The sequence below is a fragment of the Ctenopharyngodon idella genome, chromosome 23 (assembly GCF_019924925.1).
Source record: "Ctenopharyngodon idella isolate HZGC_01 chromosome 23, HZGC01, whole genome shotgun sequence".
Lineage (NCBI taxonomy): Eukaryota > Metazoa > Chordata > Actinopteri > Cypriniformes > Xenocyprididae > Ctenopharyngodon > Ctenopharyngodon idella.
In genome coordinates, this window is record NC_067242.1 from 23,122,941 (window position 1) to 23,137,981 (window position 15,041).

At 37.7% G+C, this 15,041-nt stretch overlaps 1 protein-coding gene and 1 long non-coding RNA gene across 7 annotated transcripts in view; both read left to right on the top strand.

Annotated features, from left to right (window-relative positions):
- Positions 1-15,041, top strand: part of LOC127506353 (uncharacterized) — a 253,846-nt gene that overhangs the window by 120,652 nt on the left and 118,153 nt on the right. The gene's annotated exons all lie outside the window — the stretch shown is intronic.
- Positions 1-15,041, top strand: part of mppe1 (metallophosphoesterase 1) — a 157,818-nt gene that overhangs the window by 24,624 nt on the left and 118,153 nt on the right. For 5 of the 6 annotated variants that reach the window (XM_051882738.1, XM_051882737.1, XM_051882741.1 and 2 more), the window contains exons 3-4: positions 13,253-13,356; positions 13,835-13,915. The exons of the other annotated variant lie outside the window; for it this stretch is intronic. In XM_051882738.1, the coding sequence (XP_051738698.1) occupies positions 13,253-13,356; positions 13,835-13,915 (185 nt within the window). The remainder of the gene's footprint in view (positions 1-13,252; positions 13,357-13,834; positions 13,916-15,041) is intronic. 6 annotated transcript variants of the gene reach the window in all.

Sequence of the window (15,041 nt, forward strand, 5' to 3'; positions counted from 1 at the left end):
ACTGTAGGTATAACACACACACACTTTTGTCAAAATGTGGCGCTACTGAGCCCCTCCACCACGCCCGTTTCTAAGGCTTTGTCCATGTCTACTGGTCGACAACATTGATGTGTGTGTCGAGTTTCATGCAATTTGAAGCATGTTAAGAGCCTCAAAAACACTCAAGAATATTATTAAAGTTTGACATGTTGCCATGGCAACAATATTGAAGATATCACAAATACATTCACAGGTCTACATCTGCCATGTTTTGACATTATTGTGATGAAGTTTGAAGGAAATCGGGTAAAAAAAAAAAAGAGGGTGATCTCAAAGAATTTTGAAAGTGACACACTTCCTACTGCCAGTTGGTGGCGCTATAACTTTGACTCAGAATAGTCACATCCATGTGATCGGACTCCTACAACGAACACACAGCTGAAGTTTCATAAAAATCAATCAATGTATGCATAAGTTATAACACACTTCCTTTTCCCCTTTTCTCGCCATAAATTCGTTGCCTTGCCACGGCCAAAGCGTTCGAGATATCAAAAATCTGCTGGCAATTTTACATCCTCAATGCTGACCGAGTTTGGTGGTGATTGGATGAATCACCTAGGAGGAGTATATCAAATTCCAGAGCATGCGTTTTTCAAACAACCCATAATAGGCGACTTCCTGTTGGGGTGGCGTATAACTTAGAGCATGAAAGTTGTTAGGCCCGATGAGGTCTATATGTGTACCGAGTTTCATACTAATACGTGCAATGCAATGCGTGTTTGATATATGGACCAAGTTTTCAGACTTCTTTCAAGGGGGTGCTGTCGAGCCCCCCTGTCACGCCCGGGTACCAGCCTCTGCGGCGTCCTAATGGCCGCAGATTCCAATGTGTGTGCCAATTTTCAAGAGTTTTTGAGCATGTTAAGGCCCCCAAAAAGCCCCGGATGACGAAAAAAAATAAAAAAAATAAAAATAAATATAGCTGCAAGCAGCGATGGCGAGCCCAAGCCCGTCGGCACTGCCACCCCGGTGGTTCAGGGCAACTGTGTACAGCGGGCAATAGGCATTTAAAATGGTTAAACATCAAAGGACATCAAAGGATGTCAAATTCACTCCACATTTAATGCATTTTAAGGTTGCGCTATAGAGCCCCTCCTCCCCACCCGTTTCTAAGGCTTTGCCCATGTCCACCGGATAACAATCCTGACGTGTGTCGAGTTTCATGCAATTTGAAGCATGCTAAGAGTCTCAAAAGCATCCAAAACCAATATTAAAGTTTGATGCGTTGCCAAGGCAACAATATTGAAGATATCACAAATACATTCACAGGTCTACATCTGCCATGTTTTGACATTATTGTGATGAAGTTTGAAGGAAATCGGGTAAAAAAAAAAAGAGGGTGATCTCAAAGAATTTTGAAAGTGACAAACTTCCTACTGCCAGTTGGTCGCGCTATAACTTTGACTCAGAATAGTCACATCCATGTGATCAGCCTCCTACAATGAACACACAGCTGAAGTTTCATAAAAATCAATCAATGTATGCAGACGTTATAACACATTTCGTGTTTCCCTTTTCTCGCCATAAATCTGTTGCCTCGCCATGGCCAAACCGTTCAAGATATCAAAAATCTGCTGGCAATTTTTCATCATCAATGTCTTGACTTCATGCTTACCTAGTTTGGTGGTGATCGGATTAATCGCCTAGGAGTATATCAAATTCCAGAGCATGCGTTTTTCAAACAACCCATAATAGCTGACTTCCTGTTGAGCTGGCGTATAACTTAGAGCACGAAAGTTGTTCGGCCCCGATGAGGTCTTTATGTGTAGCGAGTTTCATACTAATACATGCAAGTGTGTTTGATATATGGCCAAGTTTTTGGATCCTGTTCAAGGGGGCACTGTCGAGCCCCCATGCCACGCCCAGGTCCCAGCCTCTGCGGTGTCCTAATGGCCGCAGATTCCAATGTGTGTGCCAATTTTCAAGAGTTTTTGAGCATGTTAAGGCCCCCAGAAAGCCCTAGAAGTTTGAAGTAAAAAAAAAAAAAAATAAAAAAAATTAAATAAAATAATAATCTTTAGGAGAACGCCTTAGTGGCTTGGGCCCTAATATTAATAATCCTTAAGGGATCAAGAGGGCCCTGCGCCATTAGTGGCTTGGGCCCTAATAATAATCCTAAAGAAAACAATAGGGCCTTCAGCCCTTTGGCTTTGGCCCTAATAAACTGAGAAATTCCAATAGGGTCCTCACACCATCGGTGCTCGGGCCCTAATAATCCTTAGAAAAACAATAGGCCCCTGCGCCTTAGTGGCTTGGGCCCTAACAATAACCCTTAGGGGATCAAGAGGGCCCTACGCCATCAGTGGCTTGGGCCCTAATAATAAACGGAGCAATTCCAATAGGGTCCTCACACCATCGGTGCTCAAGCCCTAATAAGTCACTGAAATACGGCCTCAAAAAGATAAACTAAATATTTTTTCACAAGACTTTTGGGAACTGTATTTTTGATGAGCAATGATGTAAACATCGTTCTGCCTACTCAAACACAAAAAACAATGCATTGATTTTAAATTTCTGAGACACTTTTGTTTAGGCAGCCTGTATGCAGAGAGGCATGAATCTTCATGAATAATGCTGTGATTTACACCTGAGGAGATTAAGACCCTGCCCCTAATGAGCCACATAATGAGCCATTAGGTCAGGAATGTGACTGAGTCAACTAAGAAAGAATGCAATGACAAAAGACATGTATCATTTTTTGTTTAAAAATGTATTTAAAATATAGTTAACTATATGAATGAGAGTCAAATACACATTTTGAGTACACAGTTATACCTGGAAATAAATCCTGTTCAAATATATATGAACCTCACATAACTGGCATTTGGTGTTTCTGCAATGGAGGAAAAAAAGAAGAAGAAGAAGAAGAAAAAAAAAAAAACTTTCCTGCTTCCAGTCAGTGATCTCAGTATCATATTCATGCAGTCCAATGTGGGCCAATATTTGGCCACTGTGATTCTCAAATCTGTGAGGTAAAAGAAAAAAACCCTCTGTGAGCTATATCAGCTATTGTGACGTTAATATAATGTCCACTCTTAACAGAAAACATGATTTTTGTGATCTTATGCATGCACGTATTATTGCACATCATGTGAAGAAAATTTTGTATGGACCTATATTTTAAATGGACAGTACCAGTCAAAAGATTGGACACATTACTATTTATAATGTTTTAGAAAGAAGTCTCATGCTCATTAAGCCTACGTTTATTTGATCAACAAAAAAAAAAAAAAAAAAAAAAAAAAAACAGCAATACTGTGAAATATTATTACAATTTAAAATAATGGTTTTCGATTTTAATATACTTCAAAATATAATGCATTTCTGTGATGCAAAGCATCTAAAAATTCATGTTATCTCTGGCATTTCATATATTTGTTATATTATAGAGCCTAAATGTTAATGTGCAGTGAAATACATTGCTAACACATTTTATTTCAGTATTTATTATGTATTTCAGATGATTTCACTCATCTCAGTATAGCAATATAGTTTGGGAATAGCCATGACAATTTACTAATGTAAGTTATGTGTAGTAAACGAAATCGCGCGTCGATCTGCACCATTAATCCACACTGAGACACACAAAACTTGCAGGATTAAAATTTAAACTGTCTTTTTGCGGTTTAATATTCACAGGCACTATCGCAATTAGAGAGAAAGAAAACTTACCTTTCACAACCATTGGCTTGATAAAGTTGATCCTCAAAATGAAAGTAAAACCAGCTCTTCCACTGAGGTAAATCCTTTTAGAATTATTCTTCACCGCATCTCAAAACAATGAAAAGTACATGAAACTCACTAAGCTTGATGCATTTTTCCGAGCTGATGTGGGCGTTCAATCTCTGTCGCGCTGATCTCCTCAGAATTTGGGTTTGAATAGCGCGCACAGTCCATGGACGTGGCCGCATTAGCGGATAATGAGCTGAATCATGAACGGCTGACATCACTCTCTTTTCAAACAGATTACATAAACAGAGAATATTAGTTTTCGATTTGACTTACATGATTTAAAACCTGACATTTCAACGTTTCTTTAGACAAATGTCTCATTTTTGTGTGATAAGTATTTAGTTACAGTTCATTTTCTGAAGGAGTATCAGATTGGATATCATTCAGAGAGAGACTGCGGCTCACACATCATGTTTGTTTTCCTTTATTTTTATTCTGTGAGTGTATACAAATAAAATAAGACATTCTATAGTTTTTAATGATATATAACTCTTATTTGTACGTCCAAATTTGCGGAGTATTTTTAGTCTCTTTCACACTGGCAAGAAAAAAAAACGCCATCCGACCTCTGAGTGATAAACTCCGAGTGTAGGCCAGTCACATAAACGTAAAGTAAAGAGGAAAAAAACAGCATAGTACCTTGTATATTCCCTTAAAAGAGCATAGGCCTACCGCAGAAATTGACTATTTTACATCAGAGTAGTTGAATCTTTTCCCGTCGAACCACGAAAGGAGGCTTTCTTTCCTTCATCTCTGGCTTTTTTAACAAGGGGCCAAAGTTTTTCTCTGGCGGCTCTATCTTCTGGTGAAAGGGCTTCCGTGAGTTGCAACTTGTTGTTGAGGAGAAATTTGCCAGATAATGTCGCAAAGACGACGCAGAGCTAAAAGGATGGTGATGGATCTGTTGGAACCATCCTTTCTTCTCTGGCCTTCTCTGGTGACATCGTTGCGTGATTACGTAAACGAACTGATGAATCTTTTTGAACTGATTCATTTAAAATGCTTGACACGCCTACATTCTGTCGCCAAAAGGTCACTGTATAATATCCAGTCATTTGACTGGTTATTATCATGTGACCCAGGGTGGCAATTAGGTTTACAGTCAAGTCATCTTCATTTATATAGCGCTTTTCACAATACAGATTGTTTCAAAGCAGCTTCACAGTGATAATAGGAAAATTAATGGACAGACATTGTTTTGGCTTTACAGCAGCTCTAAGAAAAAGTTATTATCGAGCTAAAGTAGGTTTTTGATTGAATCACTTCTGTTGTAAAAATTAATTATTAACTTAGGGTAGGGCTGGGTAAAAAAATATCGATTTCTCGATTTTAATCGATTCTCATTTTTACGAACCGATATCGATTCTTAAATCCCAAGAATCGATTAGTCTAGTCTGTTTTCAGTTGATGAATGAATGAAACAGAATATGTAGCGCACCTCTATCCAATAAATCGCAATAATCTTTGTGCTTTGTTACTTTTGATATGAAGCAAAGTCTCAGATTTAAAATGACGTCCATCTTATTATGAGATTCAAAAAATAAATACCGTTTTAGTGCTGTTTAATGTGACGTGACAGATCGCCTTAGTTAAAGAGAAGCAGCAGCACGGAGCGCATGTGAACATCCTCTCCTCCGCTTTAATACCAGTTACAGCGCAAAATAAACATGACTAAACATCTGAAGGTATGTTAAAATACACAGTACAACTTACCGAAATCCATATCATGTCTCTTGTAATAGCTCAATCAGTGTTTCTACCTCGGAAAGACGTCAATAAAACAGTTTGTAAACAATGTCACGTAACGTCACATTTACCTCAGAAAAACAAATTCAGTGACCATAAACTCATTAGTCAGCTAGAAAAGTGAACTCTAGAAAGCAGCATTCTGATATAGCTATGCACAGTTACATATTCATTATAATGTTCTTCAATATTTATAGTGTTCTTCAATATTTATCAATAGTTATGACAGCCACGATTTAAATGTTTATATTTAAAAAAAAAAAAAACGAATTGGAGTAGAAATATGATTATGTAATTCTAAACTTTATTTATCATAAAAAAACATAATTGAGTGTAATTTAAGTGTTTGTATATTTATCTGAGTGGAGCTCACAGACACCAGGATGGAATAACTCAATGGTTTTAGTTCTCAGATTTGGCTCCCTTGTTCTGGAAACCAAAGTGTTTCTGTTTAGATGCTGTATATGCAGCGTATCTTTAGGCATATTTGTACCTGGTAAGTTAATTTTAACCTTCAATATTATAGTAAAGTAGTACCAACTGACTCCCATGTGTAGTTTACAGCATTATTTGAGAGATATACTGATATACTACATCCAAAATAATCGACATCGAATCGAATCAAATCAAATCGAAATCGTAATCGAATCGCAAGCATGTGAATAGAAATCGAATCGAATCGTGAAAATTGTCAATACCCAACCCTAACTTAGGGGCCGCTTAAATGACACCTTTTAACTGAAAACAGAAGACTTTTAATGCGTTCCTGCCGTTCATTTACGTGTTTAGTCTATAGGTTTGTGCGTTTGAATGTGTATGTGCGCAGGCGCTTAATTTTTTTTACAAAGTGACTGTCAAATTACTTGTCTGGCCCGCATAATACAGAAAAATTAGTCGTTTCTGCGGATCTATGTGAACTGGAATCATTTTGATAACGTTTTATCTATACAAAGGGAAAGGAAAAGGAAGGAGGCCTTCGCAGGGGATAGTTTAGTTGACACTTCAGGGCTGCGTTGTCATCGTGTCTAGGCGCAGATCCTTCATCTCATCTGGCTACGGCCTGGATCTAGCAGACTACGGCAAACCTTGGGATAAGCAGAGAGAGACTAATATTAGCGTAGACGCCATTCTTCTTATGTAGCGAGTACATCAGGTGTTATGGGAAGTGTTCCTGGTTCCGGCTGACTTAATTTATGCAGCCTAACAATTTACATGATTTGAATTATAGAAGTAGATAATATGTTATGTGTATGCCAGGTTAAAGAGATGTGTTTTTAGTGTAGATTTAAACTGACAAAGTGTGTCTGCCTCCCGAACAATGCTAGGAAGACTGTTAAAAAAGTTCATTAAAAATTAATTACAAAATGTATATTTATTTTCAACAACAATTAACAGCAGTAATAGGAGATTCCTGACCCTAACAACAAATGGGGTGATGGACACCATGCTGCATGGTCATGGTAACATGAAGATAATGAAGAAATTGCGTTGTCCTCCATTGTTCCCTTCACTATTTGTGTTCCAAATAGCCACATTTGAGACACAATTGCCCTGCTGCCTCTAAAGTCCCCACTTAAGGGCTCTGTCCTTCAGAGTGAGTAGGGAATAGAGATACTTGCTTCTAATTGGAATTTGCCCCAAGTTGCATTCTAGTATCTTTAATTGACCCACAAACGCTTCCATTCATTCTGTAACATTACATTAAGTAGTGTTTGTTGCCATATGCTATCTGGTTGGTTTGGTTTGTTATTTTATTTTATTTTACTTATTTATTTTTTTACAATCAATATTTTTAAAGTCTTGTGCAGTAGGCTACATTAAAGTCCTATAAAGTGCTGTAAAGCAATATTAAAATATGTGTTCGGAGTTTGTCACACCACAGAAAAATGTGTTATTAACCACCCAGCCAAATTTGAATGATTAAAAAAAAAAATACGCCAAGTAAATGAAAAGTTATCAAAATCTAGCAAAATAAGCAGTATTCTCTGCTCTCAGATGCTGGGTGTGTGTCGCTGTCGCCGCGGAAACCACGCCTACTCGCGAGAAACTTGTCTAATGAGTCAAACATACTGATGCATATAAACAAAAGAATCGCATTAGAGGGCTGCAAAATTTTAATAGGAGTGGCCAGACGAGGCCACAGCAAATCTTGGGGTGGCACACCCAAAAAATATATACACTATATTGCCAAAAGTTTTGGGACACCTGCCTTTACATGCACATGAACTTTAATGACATCCTATTCTTAATCCGTAGGGTTTAATATGAAGTTGGCCCACCCTTTGCAGCTATTACAGCTTCAACTCTTCTGGGAAGGCTTTCCAGAAGTGTGTTTATGGGAATTTTTGACCATTCTTCTAGAAGCACATTTGTGAGGTCAGGCAGTGATGTTGGAAAGACGGCCTGGCTCGCAGTCTCCACTCTAATTCATCCCAAAGGTGTTCTATTGGGTTGAGGTCAGGACTCTGTGCAGGCCAGTCAAGTTCCTCCACACCAAACTCGCTCATCCATGTCTTTATGGACCTTGCTTTGTGCACTGGTGCGCAGTCGTGTTCGAACAGGAAGGGGCCATCCCCAAACTGTTCCCACAAAGTTGGGAGCATGAAATTGTCCAAAATGTTTTAGTATGCTGAAGCATTAAGAGTTCCTTTCACTGGAACTAAGGGGCCAACCCCAACCCCTGAAAAACAACCCCATACCATAATCCCCCCTCCACCGAACATTACACTTGGCACAATGCAGTCAGGCAAGTACCGTTCTCCTGGCAACCACCAAACCCAGACTTGTCCATCGGATTGCCAGACAGAGAAGTGTGATTCGTCACTCCAGAGAACATGTCTCCACTGCTCTAGAGTCCAGTGGCGGCGTGCTTTACACCACTGCATCCGACGCTTTGCATTACACTTGTGATGTAAGGCTTGGATGCAGCTCCTCAGCCATGAAAACCCATTCCATGAAGCTCTCTACGCACTGTTCTTGAGCTAATCTGAAGGCCACACGAAGTTTGGAGCTCTGTAGCTATTGACTCTGCAGAAAGTTGGCGACTTCTGCGCACTGTATGCCTCAACATGCACTGAGCCCACTCTGTGATTTTACGTGGCCTACCACTTCGTGGCTGAGTTGCTGTTGTTTCCAATTGCTTCCACTTTATGATACGACTAACAGTTGACCGTGGAATATTTAGTAGTGATAGGTAACCTATCACGGTACGCTTGAATTCACTGAGCTCCTGAGAGCAACCCATTCTTTCACAAATGTTTGTAGAAGCAGTCTGCATGCCTAGGTGTTTGATTTTATACACCTTTGGCCATGGAAGTGATTGGAACACCTGAATTCAATGATTTGGAGGGGTGTCCCAATACTTTTGGCTATATATGATATAAATATAATGTAATATGTATGGTTTTTATACTGTACAAACTGTACTTTCTATCACCCTACACTACCCCTACCCCATAACCTACCCATCACAGGAAACTCATATTTTTCTCACAATAACTCATTCTGTATGACTTATAAGCCTTTTGAAAAATGGGGACATGGGGTAATGTCCTCATAAGTCACCCTCTCCTTGTAATACCTATGTCATACCCATGTCATTATACAAATCTGTGTCCTGAAATGTCACAAAAGCGTGCGCACACACACACACACACACACACACACACACACACACACACACACACAGCGGGTAAAATAAGTATTGAATACGTCAACAGTTTTTTTTTATTATACAAAGTTCCAATGCAGCAATTCACATAACATTTTGACCAGACGTTGGTATTAGCTCAAGAAATCAATACAAATAAGGAAATCATAATACTACAATTCATAAAAAAGTTATGTGTAATAAAGTGAAATGACATGGGGAAAAAAGTAAAGTACACTAAGGCAAGGCAAGTCAAGAAAGCAACAGATTTCACTAAGTAGTTCTACCTTCTACCTGTGCAAATTAGAATCAGTTGGGTTAGTGCATGTTGTTAGGTTAGAAAAAGGCTTACCCACCTCTGAACGCAAGTATTTGACATCTCATGATGAGTAGAGGCAAAGAGCTTTCAAAGAGACTTTCACAAGAAGATTTTTGCCGTACATAAGAACGGTTACAGAAGGATTTTCCAACTCCTAAATGTTCCTGTAAGCACCATTGGGGCCATTTTCCACAACTGAAAGGAACATCATTCCACCATCAACTGGCCATGCAAAGGAGCTCCTCACAAGATTTCTGATCAGGGAGTCAGAAGGTTAGTCAGAAGAGTAGCCCAAGAACCAAGGACCACTCGGAAAGAGGTCCAGAAAGACTTGGAGGCAACATTTGGAAAGGTCTGAACTACTGGGATAATTTAGTGTGGTTAGATGAGACAAAAATTGAACTTTTGGCAACAATACCACATGCCATGTTTGGAGGAGAAATTGCTTTGCATATGACCCTAAAAATACCATACCAACAGTGATGTTTTAGAGGTGGAAGCATCATGGTATGGAGCTGTTTCTCTTCTCATGGTACTGGCAGAATCAAAATTATTGAAGGGAAGATGAATGGAGCCATGTACTGGGAATTCTTGAGATGAATTTGTTGCCATCCACCAGGATGATGAAGATGAGACTTTGGTGAACCTTCCACCAGGATGACAATCCAAAACACACTGCATAGGAGAGTTTGAATTGGTTCCAGAAGAAGAAAATAAAGTTATTAGAATGTCCCATAAATCACCAGACCTAAACCCAACAGAGCATTTGTGGAAGGAACTGAAGATCAAAATTCACAAGAGAGACCCCCAGAATATTCAAGATTTAAAGTTTGGTCATACAGGATGTGCCTTGAAGCTGTCATTGCAAAAAAGACTTTTCCAGCAAATATTATACAATACAATACAATTTCAGTTAGTGTGTTCAATACTTTTTCATTTCCCTTTATTACACATAGCTTTTTTTATGGATTGTAAAATTATGATTTCTTTGTCTGTGTAGATTTCTTAAGTTAATATCTATGCTTGTTCAAAATTTTATGTGAATTGCTGCATTGGAACCGTGTTTAATAAAAAAAAAAAAAAAAAAAAAAAAAGTTGACGTATTCAATACTTATTTTACCCGCTGTATACACACACACACACACGCATTGTGTATATATATATATATATATATATATATATATATATATATATATATATATATATATATATATATATATATATATATACACACACAGACACACTACTGTGCAAAAGTCTTAGGCACATCAGTATTTTTACGGTGCTGTGGTGCGTCGGTAGGAAATATCAGTTTACATTTACAAACAATCATTTTGCCATTAATTGTAATAATCCAGTGAAATCTTTGTATACTCAAGGAGTATGAAACAGCCGGTGCTCCAAAATCACCATCATCGAATCTGTCTGTGATTACATGAAGAAACAGATGAAACTGAGACAAACTAAATCCAGAAGAACCGTGTCTCAAAGATGCTTGAAGAAACCGATCTGCAAAAATACAGTACTGTGAAGAGTTTTAGGCACTTGTGTAAAAATGCTGTAAAGTGAGGATGCTTTCAAAAATACTGTCATAGATTTTATTTATCAATCAACTTCTATTAACTAAATAAAATCAATATTTGGTGTGACCACCCTTTGCATTTAAAACTTTTAAAGCTTTTGTCCAGGTACACTTTGGCATCATTTTTCAGGTAGCTTTGCAGGAAGGTTTCTTCAGGCGTCCTGGAGACACGGCCAAAGTTCTGCTGGATTTAGTCTGTCTCAGTTTCCTCTGTTTCGTCATCACAGATATCAGAGACCATTCCTTCATACAGAATCTCTCCAGATCCTTCAGATTCCTAGCTCCATGGTGGTGCTTCTTCTCTTCAGTTCACCCCACTAATTTTCTATAGGGTTCAGGTCAGGGAACTGGGATGGCCATGGCAGAAGCTTAATTTTGTGCTCAGTGACACATGTTGATGTTTGTTTTGGATCATTGTCCTGATGGAAGATCCAACCATGGCCCATTATAATATTTCAAGTCAAGTCAAGTCACCTTTATTTATATAGTGCTTTTTACAATGTAGATTGTGTCAAAGCAGCTTTACATTGATAACTGGTACATTATTTGGCTGCACAGCAGCTCTTAAAAGAATAGTGTCAATGCAGGCAGATCAAAGCACTGTTGAATATCAAATGTCAAGTCAAATGTCTATTTTCAAGCAGAAGCAGTCTGGTTTTGATTTTTATCTGTTAGTATTTGATAGAATCCATGATGCCATGTATCTGAACAAGATGTCCAGGACCTCCAGCAAAACAAATAGGCCCACAGCATTAAAGATCCAGCAGCATTTTTAACAGTGGGCATGGGGTGCTTTTTATCCCTGTTTGCACCAAACCCATTTTTTCTTATAGCCATTTTCTATTTTGTGAAGCTCAACAATCTTTTGCTGCACATCAGAACTATATTCTTTGGTTTTTCTCATTGTGATGAATGATTAAGGGAATTTAAGGGAACTTTGTGTTTACATATTTGTACTTCTGTGAAACAGGAAGTCATGGCTGGACAATTTCATGCTCCTAGTCACCCTGGTGTGCTAAAAAATGTAAATATGAATGGGAATATACTTCAGAGATATTTTACTCGTCAGAATTTCTAGGGGTGCCAATAATTGTGGCCAACATGTATTGTAGAAACACATTTATTTCATAATGTGAGTTTCCCCCCACTTTCAATTGTTTTACTTCGATGAAATTTTAGAATTTTGTGAATTTTTTTGAATGAAAGATCAAAAGGATAAACAATGCAGATATATTTTCACAGCCGCCTTACTAAGAGTGCCAATATTTGTGGAGGGCACTGTATATATATACTCAAAGAGAATGCGTTACAAATCCATGGGAAGGTACAGTAGATACATCTGTGTCTACAGTTTTTAAACCGAGTACTATAGAAGCTTGTTTCCACCACTGAATAAAAAAATGTAATTGTGACTTTTGACTTTTTTGCCCCCGCAATTGTGAGTTTATAACATTAAAGTGTTAGTTCATTTTTTTCAAAAATAAATTCTGTCATTAATTACTCACCTTCATGTCGTTCCACACCCGTAAGACTTTTGTTCATCTTTGGAACAGAAATTAAGATATTTTTGATGAAATCCAAGATGTATCTGACTCATTCATAGAGAGCAATTTAACCACCACTTTCAAGGTCCAGAAAGGTACTAAAGACATCGATAAAACAGCCACATTGAAAGTGGTGGTCTTACGGGTCTTATGAAGGTCTTGCGGGTGTGGAACGACATAAAGGTGAGTAATTAATGACAGAATTTTTAACCCTTTAAAGTACCACATCTTTGTGAAATGTGCCATTGCTTATTGTTCTAAAAATTTGTATACATTGTTTAATCTCACAGGACTAATGGATTCTCTTTTTTTGATCACTGATAAATCCTTAAAGTATCAAGTCAGTTAGAAATGTACAGTCAAACACAAAAGATAAACTTCACATGTATAACTTTTTATATGGGTTTTAAATAATGCATATGGCAATAATCAGATCCCTTTTCTGAGCTGTGAGATTACAACATTTCAGAGGTTAAAATATATAAAAATGTATGAAAAAAAAAATCACATCAAAAGAGAACCAGCTTCCAATTTGTAGGTTCATATTTTAAACAGAGAAATGTCATAAATCAGAATAGTTTCAAATGAAAATTTTGACCACTGCCATCATCTATTATAACTGTGCTTTGCTCTTCACTCAGGACTGGGAAAATGACGTCAGACGTTTTAAACGAATCTTCCGTCATTCTAGTGACACAAAGCTTGTGGTCCTTATAGGGAATCATGACATCGGCTTCCATAACGAGTGAGTTTAAGGGTTACAGTTGACCTGTACAGCCAATGTGTGGTTCATGTGTGGTTTTCACACACCCATATTGTCCATTAGAGCTTCTTAGTCAGAGTAATACGTTTTCACTGTATCATATTTCAGTAAGGATTGCAGTATATTTAAAATATTTGCAGTATCAAAAATATTTTAAAAGAACTACTTCTTTTTTTTATTTTTTATTTTTATACAAAACATGTAGTCCTAATTTAAAATGTTAACTTGACTTGAATGTTACCATTTTTGAAAAATGTTTATTTATTTTGACTCAAGAATGTGGATTTGCAAAAGTAACATTTATTGTAGCATGCTGTCAACATCTCAGATTAGTATTTAGCAGTAAGACTAACAGGGTGTTGAAGGTCATATTATATTCAAGACATTTTCAGAAGGTGTGTACAGGTGCCTGATTTGACTAAGGTGTGGTTCCATTATTGTCTTTCTCCTCCTTTGGCAGAATGACTAAACAGAAGTTGGAGCGGTTTGAGCAAGTATTTAATGTGACATCAGCAAGGATCCTCACCATTAGAGGAGTCAAGTAAGTTTCTTAAAGGGTCATGAAACACTTTAAAACCCCAAAACACATTTTTGAGATGTGAACAGATATGTACAGATTGCACATCATTGAAAACACTAGAAGTACACAGTAAGTTTATCCATAAGTGGAAATTAGCTGCATTTTGTAGAACAAGTTTGTACTTCCGGTTTGAAAAGCAAAGTCGGAGCAACATCACAGATTCTGATGTCAATGCGTAAATACTAGGAGTGCGACGAGACAGGTAGCTTATGAGACAAGATGAGACATGAGCCATGAGATTAAGTTCACGAGAATGAGACGAGATGAAATTTTTACACAGTATATTTAAGAAATCCTCAGTGACGAAATACATGACTGGAAAAATAATCTGCAGGTGCATTTGAAATATTTTAAATGAATCATCTTGTAATGAATGTCTTTTCAGTTCTACTTCGAGTATGAATTATCATATGCAGTAAAAGACAACAGTACTCAAGCACTGTAAAAGGTTTGCCACAAACTCAACTGACTGGGTTCCCTGCTGTATGATTTCACATGAGCCTCTTCAGACCTTAGAACTGTACATGATTTATGAGCTTCTACAACTTTTGACCTCCTAACTGAACTCACAAATTGATCATAGAAATAAAAACAGTATTAAATGAATAACAGTTTTCTCTTGGTCTTATTAAATTCAAACAATAGTTCAAGCATAATCAAAGTACTCTTTTAATATTCAAAGTGCAACTAGAGACCACATTTTTCTTCACGTTTGAATGCGCACTTGCGTTTTACTTTCGCTTTCGATTTTGCAATAGCGCATACTCAGTGAATAGGGAGCGGAGGTGCTGAGCACGCATTCTACAAGATAATACATTTGTCAGACGCTTGTCCCCCCCCCAATAGAAGGTGAAACCGTACCACAAAACCATTTTAATTTTTCGACATGGTAAATATCACATTGATCAGGATGGTCTACCATTGCAACCACATAGTTTACTTTGTTGAGCTGCTTTTTAATCTTTGCAGGACCTCTCCACTTAGCAGCTAACTTGGCCATAATTCATTGTCAGCAGGAGACTGAGGATGAGCTTGTACCCACACTAAATCCCCTGTTGAAAGAACTCATGTTTCCTTCGACGGTTGT